General features: G+C 47.0%; 1 protein-coding gene across 3 annotated transcripts in view; it reads left to right on the top strand.

The window, feature by feature from the left end:
- The window catches only part of dync2h1 (dynein cytoplasmic 2 heavy chain 1), an 866,357-nt gene that overhangs the window by 202,740 nt on the left and 636,689 nt on the right, over positions 1-26,928 (top strand). For all 3 annotated transcript variants that reach the window (XM_072476728.1, XM_072476730.1, XM_072476729.1), the window contains exons 38-40: positions 2,856-3,055; positions 11,263-11,527; positions 20,485-20,692. In XM_072476728.1, the coding sequence (XP_072332829.1) occupies positions 2,856-3,055; positions 11,263-11,527; positions 20,485-20,692 (673 nt within the window). The remainder of the gene's footprint in view (positions 1-2,855; positions 3,056-11,262; positions 11,528-20,484; positions 20,693-26,928) is intronic.

A 26,928-nucleotide genomic window follows, 5' to 3' on the forward strand; every position in this document is an offset into this window, starting at 1 on the left:
CATAGGGCACCAGTGATGTTTCTTACTGATAATGGAGGGATATTTGTCAAAGATGAGCTCAGAGACATGTGAAAACATGAACACAATGATCGAGCATATCACAGCTGAAAGTCCTTTCAGCGATGGCCTAATTGAAAGGAATCATCTGGTGATTGATGAAATGCAGCATAATATTTAAATGATCAACCAGCTTGCAAGTTGGCTGATTTATGCAAAAAATTCACTCCAGATGGTTGGTGGTTATATTCCTTCTTAATTAGTCTATGGGTGAAACTGTAATTTGCCTTGTTCGCTGTGCAATTGTATTCTTGCTTGAAGATATCAGAATTTATTCCATTTTCTGCTGCACATTTGAATGCCTATCATGGAGGTTGCCACGGGGAGTAGAGACAACCCCGGTAACTATAGACCAGTGAGCCTTACTTCTGTTGTGGGCAAAATCTTGGAAAGGTTTATAAGAGATAGGATGTATAATCATCTGGAAAGGAATAATTTGATTAGAGATAGTCAACACGGTTTTGTGAAGGGGAGGTGGTGCCTCACAAACATTATTGAGTTCTTGGAGAAGGTGACCAAACAGGTGGATGAGGGTAAAGTAGTTGATGTGGTGTATATGGATTTCAGTGACGCGTTTGATAAGGTTCCCCACAGTAGGCTACTGCAGAAAATACAGAGGCATGGGATTCAGGGTGATTTAGCAGTTTGGATCAGAAATTGGCTAGCTGGAAGAAGACAAAGGGTGGTGGTTGATGGGAAATGTTCAGACTGGAGTCCAGTTACTAGTGGTGTACCACAAGGATCTGTTTTGGGGCCACTGCTGTTTGTCATTTTTATAAATGACCTGGAGGAGGGCGTAGAAGGATGGGGGAGTAAATTTGCAGATGACAAAGTCGGTGGAGTTGTGGACAGTGCGGAAGGATGTTACAAGTTACAGAGGGACATAGATAAGCTGCAACGCTGGGCTGAGAGGTGGCAAATGGAGTTTAATGCAGAAAAGTGTGAGGTGATTCATTTTGGAAGGAATAACAGGAAGACTGAGTACTGGGCTAATGGTAAGATTCTTGGTAGTGTGGATGAGCAGAGAGATCTCGTTGTCCATGTACATAGATCCCTGAAAGTTGCCACCCAGGTTGAGAGGGTTGTTAAGAAGGCGTATGGTGTGTTAGCATTTATTGGTAGAGGGATTGAGTTTAGGAGCCATGAGGTCATGTTGCAGCTGTACAAAACTCTGGTGCGGCCGCATTTGGAGTATTGCGTGCAATTCTGGTCGCCGCATTATAGGAAGGATGTGGAAGCATTGGAAAGGGTGCAGAGGAGACTTACCAGAATGTTGCCTGGTATGGAGGGAAGATCTTATGAGAGAAGGCTGAGGGACTTGAGGCTGTTTTTGTTAGAGAGAAGAAGGTTAAGAGGTGACTTAATTGAGGCATACAAGATGATCAGAGGATTAGATCGGGTGGACAGTGAGAGCCTTTTTCCTCGGATGGTGATGTTTAGCACGAGGGGACATAACTTTAAATTGAGGGGAGATAGATATAGGACAGATGTCAGAGGTAGGTTCTTTACTCAGAGAGTAGTAAGGGCGTGGAATGCCATGCCTGCAACAGTAGTGGACTCGCCAACACTATGGGCATTCAAATGGTCATTGGATAGACATATGGACAATACGGGAGTAGTGTAGATGGGCTTTAGAGTGGTTTCACAGGTCGGCGCAACATCGAGGGCCGAAGGGTCTGTACTGCGCTGTAATGTTCTATGTTCTAAGTAGTGATAATATGAACATTTCAGAGAAATCAAATAAATTGGATGTTTTCTGCTGATTAAATATTCTTAAAAGCAATTGAAAAATTTAGGCTGCTGAAAGGAGGGACAGTTTGGTTGTTTGAATGGCACAGGTGCTTTTGAGTTGTTGATGAGCCTAACAACATTGCAAACAGATGGTTACCTCAGGCAAGTGGTAACAATGGGCAACAGAACATAAGGATTTGAATAAAGCGTTAGCTTTTCAATAGGAAGAGACAAGGTATGAACTCTGAATTTACATTTTAAAAGGTCAACTCGCAAAATGAAGGTAATTAAGTTTGGCCATACTAAAATTTTTCCTTTGTGTCCGAAGATGTGTAAGTCAGGTAGGATTGCGGGGATAGACCTAGGTAGGGTCATGTGTAATATGGCTAACATGGTCACAATGCGCTGAAGGTCCTCTACCTGAGCTGGAACCATTCTATGATTCTCTGGTTCCATTTACTCAACCTCTCATCATAGAATAACCCTTACATCCAGGAACCAATCTTGCGAACCTGCTCTTTACCACCTCCAAGGCGAGGGCTTCCTTACTTGGATATTGAGACTGAAACTGTGTCTCCAGGCGTGGTCTCACTAAAGCCCGATACAGTTGTAGGAAAACGTCCTTACTCTTGTACTTCAATTCTTTTGCAATAAAGGTCACATGCCATTTGCCTTCCTACTTGCTTTGAATACCTGCATGCTATTTCTGTGTACTTGTACACCAAAGTCTCTGCGAACATTAGCTCTTTTGGTTTTATGGACAGTATATTTGAAAATCCTTTAATCTACCTCTTTATGTGCGCTTGGAATGTTTAAGTACAAAATTCTATTATCAATGCCTGTTTTGAATAAAACTATAATTCTGAATGATATATAGCAATTTCAGGAAGCTTGAGATATTTTTAGAATTAGGTCTCTGCTGTGAATGCAATTTTAACAGGGGAAGGTAAATGTTAATTTTTGAAACAACTGATGTACTTAGTTCGAGAGTCCTACAAAACATTCCTTCGTGAAAATGCATATTTGGAATATATACAATGTATTTTTCAATTTTTTTTGTTTTATAGTTGATGAAAGTCATATTGTTGTTCAGGCTCTGCGTCTTAACACTATGTCAAAATTGACATTTGCCGACTGTACAAGGTTTGATGCTTTGGTGAGAGATATTTTCCCTGGTGTTAACTTTAAAGATGTTGAATATGTGGACCTTGCTGCTGCTCTCCATGAGGCATTTGAGGAAGCAAACTTAGAAATTATACCCAACCAGGTAAATATAAGGACTGCTAAAAAGACTGAAACAGTTATTCACAAGTATTTTAACATTCTGATCCATATTATTTTGTCATAATTGTTATAGTGGAGTGTAAATTAATGTACAAAGTTATGGACTACATCGGGCAGATTGCATAGAAAACGACGGATTGGTTTTGAGTTACGAATATACTTGATCAAATCAATTTGTGAGATTCCTTTGTATTGTGACACAAATTCATTTTATTCATGGCAATATTTGTTTAATGCATAAGCCAAATAACCTTTTGTTTGACTTTGAGTTACACAATTGTTATCGTTATTTGAAATTCTCAAAACTCCATGCTAATTTAATTCTGATTAATTTATTAGGTAGGAAAACTGTATTTGTTTAAAAAGTTATATGTTCATTTTTTAACAGAGCACCAGTAAATTTAATATTGAATAAATTAATAAATAAATTAAAGCCAAGTAGCCTTTTTCTCTGCTGACCAGGCAAAACTACAATCTGTTCTGTGATATTCTGAGCAATAACCTGCTCATGTCTGCTGAGTCTCTCAGCTCCTGATCTCATTACAGCCTTGGTTCAAACATGACAAAAGAGCTGAATGCCAGATGTGAAGTGTGAATGACTGCCCTTGACATCAAAGCAGCATTTGACCGAGTATGGCATCAAGGAGCCCTAGCAAAACTGGAGTCAATGGGAATCTGGGGGAAAGCCATCTGCAGGTTAGAGTCAAACCTGGCACAAAGGAAGATGGTTCTGTGGTTGGAGGTCAATCATCTCCGCTCCAGTTCATCACAGCAGGAGTCCCTCGGGGTAGTGTCCGAGGCCCAACCATCTTCAGCTGCTTCATCAATAACCATCCTTTCATCATAAGGTCAGAAGTGGGGAAGTTCACTGATGACTGTACAATGTTCAATATCATTTGTGACTCCTCAGAAACTGAAGCAGCGCGTGTCCAAATGCAGCAAGACTTGGACAATATCCAGGCTTGGGCTGACAAGTGGCAGGTAACATTCATACCATACAAGTGTCAAACAATGACTGTGTCCAACAAGAGAGGATCTAACCATTGTCCTTTGACATTCAATGACATTACAATCGCTGAATCTCCAAACAACACCCTGGGCAGAGCGGGGGTTACCATTGAGCAGAAACTGAGCTCGACTAGTTATATAAATACTGTGGCTACCAGAGCAGGTCAAAGGCTAGGAATCCTGCGACAAGTAACTCACCTGACTTCCCAAAACCTGTCGACCATTTAATGATATTAATAATCTTTATTATTGTCACAAGTAGGCTTACATTAACACTCCAATGAAGTTACTGTGAAAAGCCCCTTGTTGCCACATTCTGGCGCCTGTTCAGGTACACAGAGGAGAATTCAAAATGCCCAAATTACCTAACAGCACATCTTTCGGGACTTGTGGGAGGAAACCGGAGGACCCGGAGGAAACCCATGCAGACACGGGGAGAACGTCGAGACTCCGCACAGACAGTGACCCAAGCCAGGAATCGTACCTGGGACCCTAGCGCTGTGAAGCAACGGTGCTAACCATTGTGCTACCGTGCATAAGTCAGGAGTATAATAGAATACTCTTCACTTGCCTGGATGAGTGCAACTCCAACAACACTCAAAATCTCAACACTATCCAGAACAAAGCAGCCCGCTTGATTGCTACCCCTTCCTCAAACTTTCAAACCCTCTACCACCGACGAACAGTGCCTGCCATGTGTATCATCTACAAGATGCACTGCAGGAACTCACCAATGATCCTAAGACAGCACCTTGCAAACGCACGCCCACTACCATCTAGAAGGACAAGAGCAGCAGATACTTGGGAATACCACCATCTGGAAGTTCCCCCTCCAAGTCACTCACCATCCTGATTTGGAAATATACCGCTGTTCCTTAACTCACTGGGTCAAAGTCCTAGAACTCCCTCCCTAACAGCATCATGGGTGTACCTTCTCCTCAAGGATTTAAAGTGGTTCAATAAGGCTGCTTACCAACACCTACTTAAGGGCAACTGAAGGGCAATAAATGCTGGTCTATCCAACAAAGCCCACATCCCGTAAAATGAATTTTAATGTTCATTGATTTGGAGGGAAGCCTATAACCTGATCTCAAAAATGGCTTCCTCGACTTCCGGGTGCGGCGATGACCAGCTAAGTCGCACGTTTCGGCAGCTCCCGGTGGAACGGACCTTTGGGCTCTTGATAGCCCCAACGGCAATTTTAACGGCTAAAAACACTGCGGTAAACCAGAAGGGAATCCCCCCTGGATACGGATGGAAAAAGGAGGGGAAAGTGGCCAGATTGCGGTGGATCCTCTAGAGCAGCGGCAAGGAAGGCAAGCAAAAACCAAGATGGCGTCGGAAGGTGGTAGTTTAACATGGGGCTCTGAACAACAAGAGTTCTTGAAATGTTGTGTGGAAGAACTTAAAAAGGAAATGAAGAAGGAGCTGTTGGCCCCGATATTACAGGCGATCGAAGGGCTGAAGGATGAGCAAAAGACCCAGGAGCGGGAGCTTCGGGTCGTGAAGGCAAAGGCTGCCGAGAATGAGGACGACATACAGGGCCTGGTGGTGAAGACGGAGATGCACGAGGCACACCATAAACGATGTGTGGAAAGACTAGAGGTGCTGGAGAACAACGCGAGGAGGAATAACTTAAGGATTCTTGGTCTTCCTGAAGGTGCGGAGGGAGCGGACATCGGGGCATATGTGAGCACGATGCTGCACTCGTTAATGGGAGCGGAGGCCCCGGCGGGTTCGCTGGAGGTGGAGGGAGCATACCGAGTGATGGCGCGAGGACCGAGAGCAGGAGAAATTCCTAGAGCCATAGTGGTGAGATTCCTCCGTTCTAAGGATAGAGAGATGGTCCTTAGATGGGCAAAGAAAACTCGGAGCAGTAAGTGGGAGAACGCGGTGATCCGCGTATACCAAGACTGGAGTGCGGAGGTGGCGAGAAGGAGGGCGAGCTTTAATCGGGCCAAGGCGGTGCTTCACAAAAAGAAGATAAAATTCGGAATGCTGCAACCGGCAAGACTGTGGGTCACATATCAAGGGAGGCACCACTACTTTGAGACGGCGGATGAGGCGTGGACTTTTATTGTAGGAGAAAAATTGGAATGAGCGGGTTATTAAAAAAGAACGTTTGAAACAAAGTGGTGGGGCGAGCATGGGGGGCGAAGAGGGGGGTAAAAAGGGGGGAAAGAGGAGTTTTATGTCATTAATCCTGCGATGTGGTAACTTTTCTCTCTTCCACAGGTGGCGGTGGGGGGAGGAAAGGAGGTGGAGGAGATGGGGCGTTGGCCATTGGGGGCGGGGCCAAGGGGGAAGCGCGGGCTTGGTTCCCGCGCTAGGATAATCATGGCGGGAATAGGGAAGCAGGAAGGAGGGGGCGTCGCACGGTGCGAGCCGAGGTCACGGGGGGAAGCCGAGGTCACGGGGGGAAGCCGAGGTCGGCCAGAGTTTGCTGACTTCTGGGAGCAACATGGGGGGTGTAACTACGCTAGTGGGGGATCTAGCAGGGGGGGTGGGGGGGGAGTTATTGGGTTGCTGCTGCTGGGGAGAGGGGGGAGCTGGCATGGGGTGGGGTGGGCGGGGGGGGGCACTGCCTGGGGGGGACACAGCTGCGTGGGAACCGGGTGAGGAGCTGGAAAAAGGGGATGGCTAATCGACGAGGGGGGGGGTAAAAAGCCCCCCAACCCGGCTGATCACGTGGAATGTGAGAGGGCTGAACGGGCCGATAAAGAGGGCACGGGTACTCGCACACCTTAAGAAACTTAAGGCAGACGTGGTTATGTTACAGGAGACGCACTTGAAACTGATAGACCAGGTTAGACTACGCAAAGGATGGGTGGGGCAGGTGTTTCATTCGGGGCTAGACGCGAAAAACAGGGGGGTGGCTATACTAGTGGGGAAGCGGGTAATGTTTGAGGCAAAGACCATAGTGGCGGATAGCGGGGGCAGATACGTGATGGTGAGTAGCAAATTACAGGGGGAGACGGTGGTTTTGGTAAACGTATATGCCCCGAACTGGGATGATGCCAATTTTATGAGGCGTATGCTAGGACGCATCCCGGACCTAGAGGTGGGAAAGTTGGTAATGGGGGGAGATTTCAATACGGTGCTGGAACCAGGGCTGGACAGGTCGAGGTCCAGGACTGGAAGGAGGTCGGCAACAGCTAAGGTGCTTAAAGATTTTATGGAGCAGATGGGAGGAGTAGACCTGTGGAGATTTAGCAGACCTAGGAGTAAGGAGTTTTCGTTTTTCTCCTATGTCCACAAAGTCTATTCGCGAATAGACTTTTTTGTTTTGGGAAGGGCGTTGATCCCGAAGGTGAGGGGAATGGAGTATACGGCTATAGCCATTTCGGATCACGCTCCACATTGGGTGGACTTGGAGATAGGGGAGGAAACAGGAGGGCGCCCACCCTGGAGAATGGACATGGGACTAATGGCAGATGAGGATGTGTGTCTAAGGGTGAGGGGGTGCATTGAAAAGTACTTGGAACTCAAAGATAATGGGGAGGTCCAGGTGGGAGTGGTCTGGGAGGCGCTGAAGGCAGTGGTTAGAGGGGAGCTGATATCAATAAGGGCACATAAAGGAAAGTAGGAGAGTAGGGAACGGGAGCGGTTGCTGCAAGAACTTCTGAGGGTGGACAGGCAATATGCGGAGGCACCGGAGGAGGGACTGTACAGGGAAAGGCAAAGGCTACACGTAGAATTTGACTTGCTGACAACGGGTACTGCAGAGGCACAGTGGAGGAAGGCACAGGGTGTACAGTACGAATATGGGGAGAAGGCGAGCAGGTTGCTGGCCCACCAATTGAGGAAAAGGGGAGCAGCGAGGGAAATAGGGGGAGTGAGGGATGAGGAAGGAGAGATGGAGCGGGGAGCGGAGAGAGTGAATGGAGTGTTCAAGGCATTCTATAAAAGATTATACGAAGCTCAACCCCCGGATGGGAGGGAGAGAATGATGGGCTTTCTGGACCGGCTGGAATTTCCTAAGGTGGAGGAGCAGGAGAGGGTGGGACTGGGAGCACAGATCGAAATAGAGGAAGTAGTGAAAGGAATTAGGAGCATGCAGGCGGCGAAGGCTCCGGGACCGGATGGATTTCCAGTTGAATTTTATAGGAAATATGTGGACTTGCTCGCCCCGCTACTGATGAGGACCTTTAATGAGGCAAAGGAAAGGGGACAGCTGCCCCCGACTATGTCTGAGGCAACGATATCGCTTCTCCTAAAGAAGGAAAAAGACCCGCTGGAATGCGGGTCCTATAGACCTATTTCCCTCCTAAATGTAGACGCTAAGATTCTGGCTAAGGTAATGGCAATGAGGATAGAGGATTGTGTCCCGGGGGTGGTCCACGAGGACCAAACTGGGTTTGTGAAGGGGAGACAGCTGAATACGAATATACGGAGGCTGCTCGGGGTAATGATGATGCCCCCACCAGAGGGGGAAGCGGAGATAGTGGTGGCGATGGATGCCGAGAAAGCATTTGATAGAGTGGAGTGGGATTATTTGTGGGAGGTGCTGAGGAGATTTGGTTTTGGAGATGAGTATGTTAGATGGGTACAGCTGTTGTATAGGGCCCCGATGGCAAGTGTGGTCACGAATGGACGGGGATCTGCATACTTTCGGCTCCATAGAGGGACAAGGCAGGGATGCCCTCTGTCCCCATTATTGTTTGCGCTGGCGATTGAGCCTCTGGCAATAGCATTGAGGGGTTCCAGGAAGTGGAGGGGAGTACTCAGAGGAGGAGAAGAACACCGGGTATCTCTGTATGCGGACGATTTGCTGCTATATGTAGCGGACCCGGCGGAGGGAATGCCAGAGATAATGCGGACACTTCGGGAGTTTGGAGAATTCTCAGGATATAAACTGAACATGGGGAAAAGTGAGTTGTTTGTGGTGCATCCAGGGGAGCAGAGCAGAGAAATAGAGGACTTACCGCTGAGGAAGGTAACAAGGGACTTTCGTTACTTGGGGATCCAGATAGCCAAGAATTGGGGCACATTGCATAGGTTAAATTTAACGCGGTTGGTGGAACAGATGGAGGAGGACTTCAAGAGATGGGACATGGTATCCCTGTCATTGGCAGGGAGGGTGCAGGCGGTTAAAATGGTAGTCCTCCCGAGATTCCTTTTTGTGTTTCAGTGCCTCCCGGTGGTGATCACGAAGGCTTTTTTCAAAAGGATTGAAAAGAGTATCATGAGTTTTGTGTGGGCCGGGAAGACCCCGAGAGTGAGGAAGGGATTTTTACAGCGTAGTAGAGATAGGGGGGGGGCTGGCACTACCGAGCCTAAGTGAGTACTACTGGGCCGCCAATATCTCAATGGTGAGTAAGTGGATGGGAGAAGAGGAGGGAGCAGCGTGGAAGAGATTGGAGAGGGCGTCCTGTAGGGGGACTAGCCTACAAGCTATGGTGATGGCCCCATTGCCGCTCTCACCGAAGAAATACACCACAAGCCCGGTGGTGGTGGCTACTTTGAAAATTTGGAGGCAGTGGAGACGGCAGAGGGGAAAGACGGGAGCCTTGGTGGGGTCCCCGATAAGAAATAATCATAGGTTTGCTCCGGGGAGAATGGATGGGGGATTTGGAATATGGCAAAGAGCAGGAGTAACACAATTGAAAGATCTGTTTGTGGATGGGAAGTTTGCAAGTCTGGGAGCGCTGACCGAGAAATATGGGTTGCCCCAAGGGAATGCATTCCGGTATATGCAACTGAGGGCTTTTGCGAGGCAACAGGTGAGGGAATTCCCGCAGCTCCCGACGCAGGAGGTGCAGGACAGAGTGATCTCAAAGACATGGGTGGGGGACGGTGAGGTGTCAGATATATATAGGGAAATGAGGGACGAGGGGGAGATTATGGTAGATGAGCTGAAAGGGAAATGGGAAGAAGAGCTGGGGGAGGAGATTGAGGAGGGGCTGTGGGCTGATGCCCTACGTAGGGTAAACTCATCGTCCTCGTGTGCCAGGCTAAGCCTGATACAATTTAAGGTGTTACACAGGGCGCATATGACTGGAGCACGGCTCAGTAAATTTTTTGGGGTAGAAGATAGGTGTGCGAGATGCTCGAGAAGCCCAGCGAATCACACCCACATGTTCTGGTCATGTCCGGCGCTACAGGGGTTTTGGGTGGGGGTGACAAAGGTGCTTTCGAAAGTAGTGGGGGTCCAGGTCGAACCAAGCTGGGGGTTGGCTATATTTGGGGTTGCAGAAGAGCCGGGAGTGCAGGAGGCGAGAGAGGCTGATGTTTTGGCCTTTGCGTCCCTAGTAGCCCGGCGGAGGATACTGTTGATGTGGAAGGAAGCCAAGCCCCCGGGGGTGGAGACCTGGATAAATGACATGGCAGGGTTTATAAAGCTGGAAAGGATTAAGTTCGTCCTAAGGGGATCGGCTCAAGGGTTCACCAGGCGGTGGCAACCGTTCGTCGAATACCTCACAGAAAGATAGAGGGAATGGAAAAGAAGAAGACAGCAGCAGCAGCCCAGGGGGGGGGGGGGGGAGTGGGGGTGGGGGGAGGAACCAGAAGGACTCTCAGGGTTGTTAATATATATGTATAATATGTATAAGTTGTTGTTATAGATAATTGTATATTGGACTGTTAAATCATATTTTTGGAGAGTGTTTATCTGAGACAAGGCAGTTGCCATTTAGTTTTGGTTTTTGTTATATATTATTTATTTTTTGTTTATATAAAACAGGCCAATGTTATTGTACTGTTATATTACTGTGTAAAGGATACACAATGTACGGTGATGGTTGGCCAAAAATTTTCAATAAAATATATTTAAATTTTTTTTTTTTTAAATGGCTTCCTCTGTCCTCTTTCCCATGACAACATGAAACACATTAACCATCCACCTGGGATACGTGCTAATCATCCTTGATCCCAAATTCCTTTCAGCATTCGAGTAAATGGATTGTTTACAGCATAACTGTTTATGACGCAATACTGACAACACCTTTCTGGGACTTTGCAGACTCAGAGTATACTCATGACAACTCAGAGACTGCTGCCATTGTCTCCAAGTATCAATACCTTGCACCTTCATCTCAGTAAAACAATCAACAAAACAACAAAACTGGTTAAATTTTCTTTTGCTTTCCAGGCTTTAAAAGCTGTTGACAATCTCATCTCTTTATCATCAAATGAAAATATGTTTTTTTGCATAAACTTGTATAATCGTTGCAATTTTTCTAGATTAAGAAGGCGCTGGAACTTTTTGAACAACTGCGCCAGAGAATGGGAGTGGTTATTGTAGGTCCAAGTGGTGCAGGAAAATCAATACTATGGCGAATGTTACGGACAGCTCTCGGTAAAATAAACAAGACGGTGAAGCAATACACAATGAACCCCAAAGCCATGCCACGCCAGCAACTCCTGGGTCACATTGACATGGATACCCGAGAATGGTCTGATGGTGTGTTGACTAATAGTGCTCGTCAGGTTGTTCGAGAGCCACAAGGTAAGAAGTCATTATGCACCCAAATTTAAAACTATTAATTGGCAAAGGGAAGAAACAATTCTTGCTAATTCAAACTAAAGCTAAAGTAAACTATTAAGCCCACATACAAAATATAAAATACAGACAACAGTTGATGTTGAAATCTTATTATTTAATGAGACTCTGCAATATAAGTTAGAATGAGAATGAAAATGTTTTTGGTTTATTATATTTTCTGAAATTTTAATGCTGCAAAACCTTTGGTTGGAGGGTGACCAATGCATCGTACTACATATTACCGAAGGTTTGAGATGGTTAGCTCTGCTGCCTCATAGCGGCAGGAACCTGGATTCGATTTCGGACTTGGTGACTGTTTGCGTGGGTTTCCTCTGGGGGCTCTAGTTTCTTCACACAGTCCAGAGATGTGAGATTAAATGAGTTTGCTATGATCAATACGCCTCTGATCAATGCTGGGCTTATGGAGCTGGGGGGAGGGGTGTTGTGGTATAGATAGTGTGATCTATTAGACGGTCGGTGGAGACTTATTGGGCCAAATGGCCTCCTTCTCCACTGTAGGAAATCGAAGAATTCTTTGGATTCGATGATTGAATTGTCCCGTTCAGTTTGCAAGAAATCAGATTTCTATGAAAACGATACTTTCAAAATAAATGTTTTCATTGTGACTCTTTAAATTGTTGTTTCACTTTAGAATATTTCATTATATTAAGGGCAATATTTAAATACAGGTTGTTGTTTTGGTTAACCATCTTTTATTATGTCGGACTCTGTGGCGTAAACATCTGAATATATTAATAAACACGTCCCTCTCCTCACCCCACCTATTTCATTTCAAATGTGGTCACAGTGTGTGCAAACCAAGAAGGCTTCAAGTGTGATCCATGATCTGTGCAAGATTGATCACAATTATATAGTAATAGGATCGTACAATAGTCTTGGTGTCTCTGGGCTGGAGAAAGGTAGCTGAGAGACTTGTTCCTGATTGTGTGGATCACAAGTGAAAATAACAGTGGACTCTGCAGTGAAATTTCCTATAGTGCAGTAGCTGGCTGACATTCGGGCTGGGTTTCTCCGGGGTCGCCCGCCAGTGGAAGTAATCCCAATGGCTGGGTGAATTAGGCGAAAAACGAGCTGTTTTGAATATAATTTACTGGCTGGATGCCCGATTCACCTGGGATTCTCCAGCCTCCCCAGCTGAGAGTTCCGCTGGCGTGAATGGGTGCAAGTCCTGAGAAACAGGGACCTGGTGGTCTGCGGGGTGGCAAGGGGCTGAGTACCTCCCTACAAATGCCTCCAGGGTGCTAAGGGAGTGTCCTTCATGTGAGGTGGGGGTCAGGGGGGCTTGTATTGGTCTCAGGAGCTGGAAACACTTGAGAACATAGAAACAGCCTCTTAAAAATGACTGTGGTTAGATAAACAACTGCACTTCTGAGCTAATGGATCCTTCAGAGCTGTATAAATAAACAATCTTATTCCGGCCTTTGAAACTGCCAGGACCTGCCAATCAGAATGCTTGTAAAAGGCAATAGTCCATGAAATTGAATGTGGGCAATGCATTTCAAAGTTTTAAGGCTTTGAGACATACACACAGGCTAGGAAAGTTTTGTGAGGGCCATGAAGAATCCAGCACGAGTTTATAGAACAGAAAGAAAACTTTATTCACAATAACATATATATACAACAGCAGCAGTAACTCCCTTGCTGCTCACTCCTCTCTAGCTGGTTCCATACTGGCCAGCTTTATTTATGCAGGGACCTGCTAATGATTTCTCCGCCCCCCTCATTGGGGAAGCTCATACTCCCTACTCAAATGGATTGCCATTAGTCCCCAGCCAGTGGTAAGCAGACAGGTTATAACAGAAAGGTTAAAGAGCAATGAAATTGACTGAAATAAATACTTCAAAGAACAAAGAAAAGTACAGCACAGGAACAGGCCCTTTGGCCCTCCAAGTCTGTGCTGATCATGATGCCCGAACTAAAAACAAAACCTTCTGCCCTTACTCGGTCTGTATCCTTCTATTTCCTCCCTATTCATGTACCATCCCGATGACTCTTAAATGTTTCTAATGTGCCTGCTTTCACCACACCCTCTGGCAACGCGTTCCAGGCATCCACCACTCTGTGTGTGAAAAATTTATCCTTCACATCTCCCTTAAACTTTCCCCCTCCCACCTTGAACCTGTGCCCCCTTGTAACTGACACTTTCCACCCTTGGAAGAAGCCTCTGACTATCCACCCTGACTATGCCTCTCATAATTTTGTAGATCTCTGTGAGATCTCCCCTCAGCGTCCGTCTTTCCAGTAAAAGTGATCCTAGTTTATTCAACCTCTCCTCATAGCCAACACCCTCGAGACATCCTGGTGAACCTTCTTTGCACTCTCTCCAAAGCTTCTACATCCTTCTGATAATGTGGTGACCGGAACTGCACGTAATACTCCAAATGCATCCTAACCAAGGTTTTATACAACTGCAACTCCTGTACTCAATGCCCCTGTTGATCAAGGCAAGCATGCCATATGCTTCTTAATCACCTTGGCCACCTCTATTGCCACCACCTTAAAGGGAATATTTTTACTTTCATCTCACAGGTCATTGAACCTAGCATACTGACAGACTGTTTAAAGGGTTAAAGGGTACAGATGGGAACCCGTTCACTTTATTATCACAGAACTGTATTTTTGAGAAACTGACAGGTGGGAAGAGCAAGCAAATGACCCCATCCCAGAAGAAAACCCATGCTGAGCCCCTCCTGGCCAGCGCAAGCCCCTCTGACCACCACCTCCCATGAAGGACCCACCTCGGCACCCTGGAGGCATTTGTAGGGAAGGTACTTACTCCCTTGCCACCCCTTGTACTACAAGGTGCCAGGTTGACATTGCCAAAGAGCGGGGCCTGACTAGGTGGAAATCAGGGGGGGACTGAGTAGGTGGGAGTCGGTTATTGGGGGGGCAGTGAGGGAAATGGCCCTTGCCAGCGATATCTGGGGTGCGGGGGGGGGGGGGGGGGGGGGGGGGGGGCGGGGGGGGAGAGGCGCTCCTTGCCATCAATCCAGGAGGTGGGGCTGCAGCAGCATTTTGAGACCTTTAAAACAGGTGCCCAGGTTAATGAGGACCTGCATCTGTCAGAAAGATGAGGTCATAGAGGTCTACAGCACAAAAAAGGCCCTTGGGCCCATCGCGTCTGCGCTGGTCAGAAACAACCACCTAAGTATTCTCATCCCATTTTCCGGCACTTGGCCGATAGTCTTGCATGCCTTGGTATTGCAAGTGTACATCTAAATACTTCAGAAATGTTATGAGGGTCTCTGCCTCTACCATCCTTTCAGGCAGCGAGTTCCAGATTCCCACCACTCTCTGGGTGAAAAAGGTTTTCCTCACATCCCTTTAAACCTCCTGCCCCTTACCTTAATATATGCCCCCTAGTCATTGACCCATCCACAAGGGGGAAAGTTTGTTCCTGTCTACTCTATCTATCTCTGCCCCTCATAATTTTATACATCTCAATCATGTCCCCCCTCAGTCTCCTCTGCTCAAAGGAAAAAAAAACAGTCTATACAATCACTCTTCATAACTAAAACTCTCCAGCCCAGGCAACATTATGGTAAATCTCCTCTGTACCCTTTCCAGTGCTATCACATCAATATTTTAACTGTAACAATACTCTTAACTGTGTTTTATACAGCTCCAGCATAACCTCCCTGCTCTTAAACTCTATGCCTTGGCTAATAAAGGCAGGTTTACCATATGTCTTTTTAAAAAAAAGTATTTTTATTCTCCATTTTCACATTTTCTTCAGAATTTACACCCCACCAACAAACAGTAAACGGTAACGAATACAATGTCAATCCCCCTACCAACAACAACGATCCCATCCTCCCACCCCCCCCAAACAACAGCCCACCTGACAATATAAGCATCGAATAAAACAAACCCTTCCAAGGTGGGAAAAGAAAGGAAAAAAGAAAACGGAATCAGGAATCGCTTATGATCACCATTGACATATACAGTCCGCCCCCCAGCCCACCCCCTAATATTCAACGCCATCCAATCCCCGAAAGAATACCGTGAATGGCACCCATGAATTGTAGACACCCACCTTCCCACCCCAGACTCCTTCTCTCCACTTCCTCTTGTAAACTCCTCCCCCCAACCTCTGTTCCTTCCCCCAACTTTTCACCCCGGCCACACTCACCGAAACCTGTTCTACCAGGGTCCGACGGCTGCAGCCCCTCCCCCCACCTCACTCCCGTTCACTGGCCGGCTTAAACCGACCAGCATGGAGGCCCCCGCCCGTGTCTCCTTCCCCCTTGCCCGGTCCCAGGAAAACCAAGAAATCCCCTTTAGCACACAAGCCCCGCATACACACCTAAGCCACAAAGAACTATCATTGCAAATGATAGTTCTCTTCCATCTCTTCCCTTGTCCAAATATATACAACGTCGACTCATTTAGTACATACACCAACACGCAGTGAAAAAATAAAGTTACATGAGGCTACATTGGTACACAACTGTTTCTCAATTCTGCCACAGTCCTTCTGCCTTCGCAAACTCCTCTGCTGCTTCCGCCGTCCCAAAATAAAAGTCCTTTGGAATTGTAGGTCACCCTCAACTTAGCTGGATATACTATGCCGCACTGCACCTTGCCGATGTACAGTGCCTTCTTCACCCGGCTGAAGGCAGCCCGCCTCCTCGCTAGCTCCACTGTAAAGTCCTGGTACATACATATACCAGCTCCAGCCCACTGCACCTCCCGCTTCTGTTTTTCCCAGCACAGGAGTTTCTCCTTCACGCTATACCTACGGAAACACAGAGTTACTACTCTTGGCGGCTCACTCGCCTTTGGTATAGGCCTTCACGACCAATGAGCCCGAGCCAGTTCATATCGGGAGGGATCGTCCCCCTCCCCCAATAGCTTCGCCAACATCGTGGCAAAATACTCCGTTGGCCTCGGGCCTTCCACCCCTTCGGGCAGACCCACAATTCTCAGATTCTGTCGCCTGGATCTGTTTCCATTTTGGCTCGCAGACCCTTGTTGGTCTCTATCACCCTCTGCAACTCCTTCTCCATCGAGGTGAGTTGATCAAACAAAGAACAAAGAACAAAGAAATGTACAGCACAGGAACAGGCCCTTCGGCCCTCCAAGCCCGTGCCGACCATACTGCCCGACTAAACTACAATCTTCTACACTTCCTGGGTCCGTATCCTTCTATTCCCATCCTATTCATATATTTGTCAAGATGCCCCTTAAATGTCCCTATCGTCCCTGCCTCCACTACCTCCTCCGGTAGTGAGTTCCAGGCACCCACTACCCTCTGCGTAAAAAACTTGCCTCGTACATCTACTCTAAACTTTGCCCCTCTCACCTTAAACCTATGCCCCCTAGTAATTGACCCCTCTACCCTGGGGAAAAGCCTCTGACTATCCACTCTGTCTATGCCCCTCATAATTTTGTATACCTCTATCAGGTCGCCCCTCAACCTCCTTCGTTCCAGTGAGAACAAACCGAGTTTATTCAATCGCTCCTCATAGCTTATGCCCTCCATACCAGGCAACATTCTGGTAAATCTCTTCTGCACCCTCTCTAAAGCCTCCACATCCTTCTGGTAGTGTGGCGACCAGAATTGAACACTATACTCCAAGTGTGGCCTAACTAAGGTTCTATACAGCTGCAACATGACTTGCCAATTCTTATACTCAATGCCCCGGCCAATGAAGGCAAGCATGCCGTATGCCTTCTTGACTACCTTCTCCACCTGTGTAGCCCCTTTCAGTGATCTGTGGACCTGTACTCCTAGATCTCTTTGACTTTCAATACTCTTGAGGGTTCTACCATTCACTGTATATTCCCTACCTGCATTAGCCCTTCCAAAATGCATTACCTCACATTTGTCCAGGTTAAACTCCATCTGCCATCTCTCCGCCCAAGTCTCCAGACAATCTAAATCCTGCTGTATCCTCAGACAGTCCTCATCGCTATCCGCAATTCCACCGACCTTTGTGTCGTCTGCAAACTTACTAATCAGACCAGTTACATTTTCCTCCAAATCATTTATATATACTACAAAGAGCAAAGGTCCCAGCACTGATCCCTGTGGAACACCACTGGTCACAGCCCTCCAATTAGAAAAGCATCCCTCCATTGCTACCCTCTGCCTTCTATGGCCTAGCCAGTTCTGTATCCACCTTGCCAGTTCACCCCTGATCCCGTGTGACTTCACCTTTTGTACTAGTCTACCATGAGGGACCTTGTCAAAGGCCTTACTGAAGTCCATATAGACAACATCTACTGCCCTACCTGCATCAATCATCTTAGTGACCTCCTCGAAAAACTCGATCAAGTTAGTGAGACACGACCTCCCCTTCACAAAACCGTGCTGCCTCTCACTAATACGTCCATTTGCTTCCAAATGGGAGTAGATCCTGTCTCGAAGAATTCTCTCCAGTAATTTCCCTACCACTGAAGTAAGGCTCACCGGCCTGTAGTTCCCGGGATTATCCCTGCCACCCTTCTTAAACAGAGGAACAACATTGGCTATTCTCCAGTCCTCCGGGACATCCCCGGAAGACAGCGAGGATCCAAAGATTTCTGTCAAGGCCTCAGCAATTTCCTCTCCAGCCTCCTTCAGTATTCTGGGGTAGATCCCATCCGGCCCTGGGGACTTATCTACCTTAATATTTTTTAAGACACCCAACACCTCGTCTTTTTGGATCACAATGTGACCCAGGCTATCTACACCCCCTTCTCCAGACTCAACATCTACCAATTCCTTCTCTTTGGTGAATACTGATGCAAAGTATTCATTTAGTACCTCGCCCATTTCCTCTGGCTCCACACATAGATTCCCTTGCCTATCCTTCAGTGGGCCAACCCTTTCCCTGGCTACCCTCTTGCTTTTTATGTAAGTGTAAAAAGCCTTGGGATTTTCCTTAACCCTATTTGCCAATGACTTTTCATGACCCCTTCTAGCCCTCCTGACTCCCTGCTTAAGTTCCTTCCTACTTTCCTTATATGCCACACAGGCTTCGTCTGTTCCCAGCCTTTTAGCCCTGACAAATGCCTCCTTTTTCTTTTTGACGAGGCCTACAATATCATTCGTCATCCAAGGTTCCCGAAAATTGCCGTATTTGTCTTTCTTCCTGACAGGAACATGCCTGTCCTGTATTCCTATCAACTGACACTTGAAAGCCTCCCACATGTCAGATGTTGATTTGCCCTCAAACATCCGCCCCCAATCTATGCTCTTCAGTTCCCGCCTAATATTGTTATAATTAGCCTTCCCCCAATTTAGCACATTCATCCTCGGACCACTCTTATCCTTGTCCACCAGTACTTTAAAACTTACTGAATTGTGGTCACTGTTACCGAAATGCTCCCCTACTGAAACATCTACCACCTGGCCGGGCTCATTCCCCAATACCAGGTCCAGTACCGCCTCTTCACTGTGCTGTGATAATGCCTCTTCCACTTTCTTCAGTGTCTCACCTTGCTTCCGCACCTCCGCCACTGTGCTTGATACCGCCGTCCTCACCGGGGCAATCGCCTCCTCCACCAGCACTTTCAATACTGCCTCCATCTCCTTCTTCATCGCTTCCATGTGTTTTGTGAACTGTTTTTCAAGTTCCACAGCCATCACCTTGGTCATTTCTTCTGCTGTGAACGATGCGGCCTCCCCTGGTGCTCCAGCCTCCGCTTTCCTTACAGTTCCTGCGCTGACTTTTTCACTCACCGGCAGACTTCCGTTCACCCCCTTTTTCACGGCCGTTTTTCTCCCAAACTTGGACATTTCTCCTCCCTCTGCCTTCTTACAACCGTTTTGACTGAAGGTAATGTTAAGGGTCCAGGGACGCGTGTAGGGGCTGAACGGCCTCACTCTTCTGTGACGCCCCCTTTTCACGCCGCTCACCAGCGCTCGTGTCAAAAATAGAAAAGCAAATTATTGTGGATGCTGGAATCTGAAACAAAAATGGAAAATGCTGGGTGGGGGTGGGGGTGGGGGGGGGTGGGAGTGGGGGTGGGCATCTCCACATGTCATGCTCGATCTTTCGGCCGTGCCGCTTCCTTTGTCGTGACTTTTATTATATCAAGAAAGCTCCGACTCTGTTGCAGAAACCTTTTTTGGGGGGAAACCAGAAAGGTTGTGGTGGTGACTAAATGGGCTGGGCGGAGAGGGGGACCATATGTCTTCTTAACCACTGTATCTACCTGCCCTGCCACCTTAAGGGACCTGTGTACATGCACGCCAAGGTCCCTCTGATCCTCAGTGCTTCCCAGAGTCCTGCCGTTCATCATGTATTCTCTTGCCTTGATTGTTCTGTCCAAGTGCATCACCTCACATTTGCCACTGATCAGCCCATCCAAATGCTCCTGTAATCAAAGGCTGTCCTCTTCATTATTTACCGCCCTGCCAATTTTCGTATCATACACAAACTTACCGATTAACCCTCCTACATTCATGGTAAATAATTTCTATAAACCACAAACAGCAAGTGCCCCAACACTGATCCCTGTGGAACCCCACTGGACACAGGCTGCCAGTCAGAAATACGCCCTTAAACCATCATCCTCTGCTTCCTGCTACTCAGCCGATTCTGGATCCAATTTGCCAAATTTCCTTGGAACCCATGGGCTCTTCCCTTCGCTATCAGTCTGCCATGCGGGACCTTATCAAAAACCTTGCTGGAACCCAAGTAGATTACATCAAAAGAGATATCAAATTAAGTGACCAAAAGTTTGGTAAAAGTGAGAGATTTAAGAAGCAATTTAAAGGAAAGCAGAGAGTATTAGGGAGGGAATTCCACATTTAAGGGCCTGGACAGCTGAAAGCACGGTAGGCAGTGTTTGAGTAATTAAAGTTGTGGATGCGACCGAATCGGTCCCCATCTTACTAGCTCTTCGTCATAAACCCTTGAAACCTGTTCCATTTATGAAGGTTATATTTATTCTGTGCTTTTCTTTAGATGTTCACTCCTGGATTATCTGTGATGGGGACATTGACCCTGAGTGGATTGAATCCTTAAACTCAGTACTAGATGATAATCGGCTGCTCACCATGCCAAGCGGAGAAAGGATCCAATTTGGACCAAATGTTAACTTTGTATTTGAAACTCATGATCTCAGCTGCGCATCTCCTGCTACAATATCCAGGATGGGAATGATCTTCCTGAGGTGAGTATGCTTTTATTTCAGATTATCTTGATATATTGAATATAACATATGGCAAATGCTTTCACCTGTGTCCAGATAAAATTACCAGCAATATTTCTGTAATATTTTGTGCATTACAGTCACTTGAGTTGATATCCATACAACACTCAATTTAAAAGAAAGAAAACAGCTCTTAAGGATATCCAAAAGCTAATTAAATACTTTTGTCTCATCACTGTGATAATGTAGAAATGTTGCAGTCACAGTGCAAGATACCAGGAGCAGCAATATGATCATCTGTGTTAATGATGTGGGTTGAGAAATAAATATTGATCAGGATGCTAGGGAGGATGTCCTAGTTCTTCTTCCAATTGCACACCCACCTGAGAAGGCAGACGGGGCCGGGATTTTACGTTTCCAAATCGGGACAGCTGTTGTCCCACACATGCATAAAATCCAGCATGACTGAGCAAGATGTCGACATGGTGGTATTGTCACTGGACTAGTAATAATCCGGAGGCCTGTGCTAATGCTGTGGGACATGGGTTCAAAACCCACCATTGGTGGAATTTGTGCCAGAATTGAGAGTGCTGCCCACAGATCAGTCAAATATTAATCATTCCTTATAGACAATGTTGCAGACATCATCCCTGGATCATAGAATCATAGAATTTACAGTGTAGAAGGAGGCCATTCGGCCCATCGAGTCTGCACCGGCTCCTGGAAAGAGGACCCTACTTAAGCTCAGACCTCCACCCTATCCCTGTAACCCCACCATCCTTTTGACACACTAAGGGGCAATTTAACATGGCCAATCCACCTAACCTGCACATCTTTGGTCTGTGGGAGGAAACTGGAGCACCCGGAGGAAATCCACGCAGACACGGGGAGAAAGTGCAAACTCCACACAGTCACCCAAGACCAGAATTGAACCCAGGTCCCTGGAGCTGTGAGGCAGCAGTGCTAACCACTGTGCCACCCTGCCGTCCATATTCGCTGTTTTACTGACAGAACAGACCCAGCAGAGGTGGAAACACAGTCGGAGTTGCCTGGGAGTCCTCCGTATTGATTCAGGAGCCCATGAAGCGTCATTGCGGACAAGCCCAGAAATTGCAAATCCTGGCCCTGAACACTTGCTATTTTCGCGAGTGCAGAAATGGAGATGGTTCACATTTTGTGCATGCACAATTCACGGTGGAAGCTGGCTATTTACATCATCAGCAGGCTCCACTCAGGTTGGATTTTCATAGCTCAGGGCCAGATTCTCCATTCTGAGTTCGGCCCAATACTGCTTCTGCAACTCAGCCAAAACACCACTCACTGTAGAGGGGACAGAGAATCCTGCTGGCTGGAATGAATGGAGAATCCCACCCCAGAAGTGAAAATTCCCAAGTGTGCAGAATAGACCTGGTAAGAGCAGGTTTGCTTTGGAGAGGGAGAGGTACACTTTTGGATCTGGTCCTGGGATACATTTGAGGGGAGAGGAGGTTATGTGTCCTTTCAGGGAAGTCAGGTGCTCTTTGGAATTTGCAAAGGTAGGCATGGATGTGTAAAAATGGATAAATTAATTGACTGTAAAGCTCATTGGAACTATCAACAATATCTCAGAATGTGCTCTGAGGAGGAGTTGATCTGACCTGTCCCCTGAAAGCCACCATCCTGGGTTATGTATGCATAGATAAATGAGAGGTGATTTAATTATGTGATGGGCAATTGTTTTAGCAGTCATGTGTCACTTCAGAATCACCTGTCACCTTGGCCTAGCTGTTCCAATACCAAGTATTTCACTAAATCAGTGTTCAATATAGTGATGAAAAGGAAACTGATAAAAAGTTTGTTCATGAAAACACCCATTTATTGTTGTTTTGATACTGGAAATATAGATTTAAAATGCTTTACCTTTCCAAAATGTTCTCAATGGCATCCTGAGTGAGAAACAAAATTAAACTGTGGTTCTTCATGTGAAAAGTTGCTCACCTTTTCTTGGTGGTAGAGGTTATGGATTTGTAAGGTGCTGTCGAAGGAGCTATGGTGAGTTGCAGCAGTGCACCTTCTATACAGTATACACTGCTATTAAATTGCAGCAGAGGGAGTGAATTTTTAAGTTGATGGATGGGGTGCCGATCAAATGAGCTGCACTGTCCTGGATGCTGTTTCCTGGAGCTTCTTGTGTGCATGATGCTGCACTCATCCAGGGTAGTGAAGAGTAATCTATCACACTCATAATGTGCCTTGTATATTGTGGACAATTTGGGGGAGTTGACGTGATTAACTTGCCTCATAATTCCCAGCCTCTGACTGGCTCTTGCTGCCACAAGACCACGTTACCTCTGAAATTATCTAAAGTTCCAGAGTTACTAATGAGAGTGTAAGAATATCAATTGCTTTCACTATTTTCTGAGTACTGATAAAGATATCTAAATGAAAAATAAATTGCTTGTCTAACCTTGCCTTGCACAAAGCTTTATAAAGTCAGTGAACAAGTTGGAAAGGCAGTGTTCAGGGAGTTTCTACACAGCGCTAGCTCATTTGGTTGATAATGGGTCTCAATCCCAGGGCTGTGGCCTCGAGTCTCGCATTGGGTGATGAAATTTTCTTTAAAAGTTATTTGTTACAACAATTGATTTTAAAAAAATGTTTTTATTAAGGCATTTGTATATATCCATTAAACACAACCATAACCAAGAAGAGAGCAAACAGGAATTCACGTAACAAATAAATATCTAACACTCCACCGTCCACCCTCCCTGCCGCTACTCTCCACCTCCCCTACCTCCTTTTTTAACCCCCCCCCCATAACTATTCTTGAAGTGGTTGATGAACGGAACGGTTCCATCTCTGGGCAAACCCCTCCACCGTCCCTCTCAAGGCAAACATGATCTTTTCCAACCTGAGGAATTTCACAAGGTCGCTCACCCACACACTCGGTTTTGGAGGTCCCGAGTCCTCCCATTCTAGCAAGATCCATCGCTGGGCTATGAGGGAGGCAAAGGCCAGGACATCGGCCTCTCTCGCCCCCTGGACTATCGAGTCCTCCGACACTCCAAAGATTGCCACATCTGGACTCGGGACCACCTTTACCTTCAACACCTCAGACATAACGTCAGCAGACCCCCACCAGAATCCCTCCAGCTTCGGACAGGCTCTAAACATGTGGACATGGTTCGCGGGCCCACCCTTGCACCGCCCACATCTATCCTCCACCCCCTCAAAAAACCTACTCAGCCTGGCCATTGTCATATGTGCCCTGTGGACTACTTTGAATTGAATAAGGCTAAGCCTCGCACATGAAAAAGATGTGTTCCCTCACCCATAGCCTAACCTCCAACTTCCTCCCCAGCTCTTCCTCCCACTTGCACTTGTCTTGTCCAATCGGGGCGCCCTCCCAGCCCATTAGTTCATTGTAAATCTCCGACACTCTGTCCTCACCCACTCCTGTTTTCGACACCACCTTGTCCTGCAAGTTGAGAAATGTCGGCACCTGCTTCCTCACATAGTCCCTCACTTGCAATTGCCGGAACCTATTCCTGCTGGGCAGCTCATAGGCCAACCCCTCCAAGCTCGGAAAGCTGCCCCCAACGAATAGGTCCCCAAACAGCTCATTCCCCGCCCGCCGGCCCCCCTGGAACCTGTGTCTAGCCCATCCGGAGCATACCTACGATTCCCGCAGATTGGTGCCCAAGCCGAGACCCTCCTCCAGCCTCAGGTGCTTCCGCCACTGTCCCCACACCCTCAGGAACGCCACCGGACTTGTGGAGTGTCTGGCCGGCGAGAACAGCAGAGGCACCATGAACAGTGCCACTAAGCTTGGGTCCTTACAAGAGACTACCTCCATCTGCTCCCATACCGACCCATCCCCCACTACCCACTTCCGTACCATGGCTATATTTGCTGCCCAGTAATAGTTCATCACATTTGGCAGGGCTAGCCCGCACCCCCCACATCTCCGCTCGAGCAGCACCTTCTTCACCTGTGGGGCTTTACCTGCCCACACAAATCCCGATATCAGTGCATTAACCTTCCTAAAAAAAGCCTTTTGAATAAAAATCAGGAGGTTCTGGAACACAAATAAAAACCTCGGGAGAACTGTCATCTCCACAGGCCCCCACCACGCTAATGACAGTGGGGGCACGTTCCACCTCTAAAAGTCCCGCTTCATTTGCTCCACCAGTTGTGCCAAATTCAAGTCATGTCGTTGCTCCCATCCCCACGCCACCTGGGTGCCCAGATACCTGAAACTCACCCCCACTACCTTGAATGGCAGCTCACCCAGCCTCCTCTCCTGCCCCCTCGCCTGGATCGGGAAGACCTCACTGTTCCCCATGTTTAATTTGGACCCAGAGATCCGACCAAATTCCTCCAATATGCTCCTGATCCCCCCAATACCTTCCAGTGGGTTCAATAAATTAAGCAATAAACCATCCTCATAAAGTGAGGCCCAATGCTCCCCCGCCCCCCGCTCCCCTGCCAACTCCTTGACGCTCTCAGCGCCATTGCCAATGGCTCTATTGCCAAGGCAAAAAGCAGCGGGGAGAGTGGGCACCACTGCCTCAGCCCACGATGCCACCTAAAATACCCCAAACTCACCCGGTTCATTCGTACACTCGCTGCCGGCACCCGGTGTTGCTCTATTTATTTATCTCGGTGAACCACAAGCCTTTCCCTTATATCGATCAAATGACCACACAACCAGTTAGTTAGTTCAAAAGATGGTTTCTTTACATACACAAGAGTTATCTCAATATGCAAACACAATATCTACTACGAGTTAAACTACACCTATCAGCTACAATAACCTATACTTAACTTCAGGGCGACCGGCACTATGCAAATGGATAAAGGCCTTTATCTGGATTTCACTTGGCTGGTTCGAAGTAAGTGGCTCTGTCTCTGCTGGGCTCATCCGACAGGTAGCGATCGTTGGTCTTGAACTTAGCTGGCTGTTCCTGCTGCAATTGGGTAGGCACAGGCCGGATCTAAGAGAGACAAAACACATGGCTGTGCTCTCTTTTATCCCCTGGGATTTCGCACTCTTTGGGGCGGTCCTTAATCTTGGACCCAATAGTTTGACAGAGCTCTGATCACTCTCTTCGATTTAGGCCAATAAACGGGTGGGTGCCTTGGTAGCTGCGCGGGTCCTTAGCAATCATTGACTTTGGCAGTTGTGCTTTCTGAGCAAGGGAGTGGCGCCGATCAGTCTGTGACTGTACCGGTTGCTTGATTGGAGTTCTATTGTCCTGTGAAAATGGGCCATTAAAATGTAAACGAGTGGGGGTTTCGGTCAGGTCTGGTTACCTGTGTTTTAGGTACACATAGCCTGTGTATCTGTCTGAGTCCTGGGTTGGCCATAATTCCCATGGTCCCTTGCAGGTGGCCATCTTAGATGGCTACATTCCATCCTTTTGATCCTGAACGTGAAGCGTGGTGGATCACACTACTGATCCCTGTTTATCCTTGGTGGACCGGTCACCCTTGGTCAAGGCAAGGTTCTACTCTATTCTATCTTATGGTTTGGGACATTTACCGAATATTCCATTAATACATTCATAAATTAATTCATCTCTTACGGTTACTATAATTTAGGTCACTATAACGTTTAATTTATCCGCACAGTTGATCTCTAGCTAACGCTATCTAAGCTACTCTCATGCTGCTGGTGAATATCAAAGAACTTATATACAGTACAAAATTTAAAACAGCAGCATCACATTTCTACTTAATCCCAATAAAGTTAAAGAGGTACATGGTTTATTTTTAGCTGTGATTGTTACATGAGTTCAATTTTGTTGAATTCAAAAGAAGGTGGCTCAGACTGTATATATCGGGGAGCGGGAGGCTTTTGCTCACCAATTACGGAGTCGGAGTGTCTGTATGACACTGTAGACTATTGCAATTACTAGAAGGGCCTCTACTATGTACGAAAGGGGGTTCCATTTGGCAATGTTTTCGCACCAGGTGGGGGTTTCGATGTCTGTCTTTATGTGTGGTGTAGTGTCCGGGCTGGTGGTGGTCTGTTGGGTGGTAGTGTTCGGGGCTGGTGTGGGGTTTGTAACAAAAGTCCTTTGCGAGCGCAGTTGCAGAAGTCCAGCGATGATCCAAACGCATGTCAGCAGTCCTTGCTTCATCCTGTGTTGTCTGTTTTCCGTATAATCCTGGGGATGTAAGCATAGTATCTGTTATTATCTTTGGTTAATATCTCGTTTTATTAGTCTTTCTCTCCTTACTCCAATTACTGTAGCCATCTGGGATGGCCACTT

The sequence above is a fragment of the Scyliorhinus torazame genome, chromosome 15, assembly GCF_047496885.1.
Source record: "Scyliorhinus torazame isolate Kashiwa2021f chromosome 15, sScyTor2.1, whole genome shotgun sequence".
Taxonomy (NCBI): Eukaryota; Metazoa; Chordata; class Chondrichthyes; order Carcharhiniformes; family Scyliorhinidae; genus Scyliorhinus; species Scyliorhinus torazame.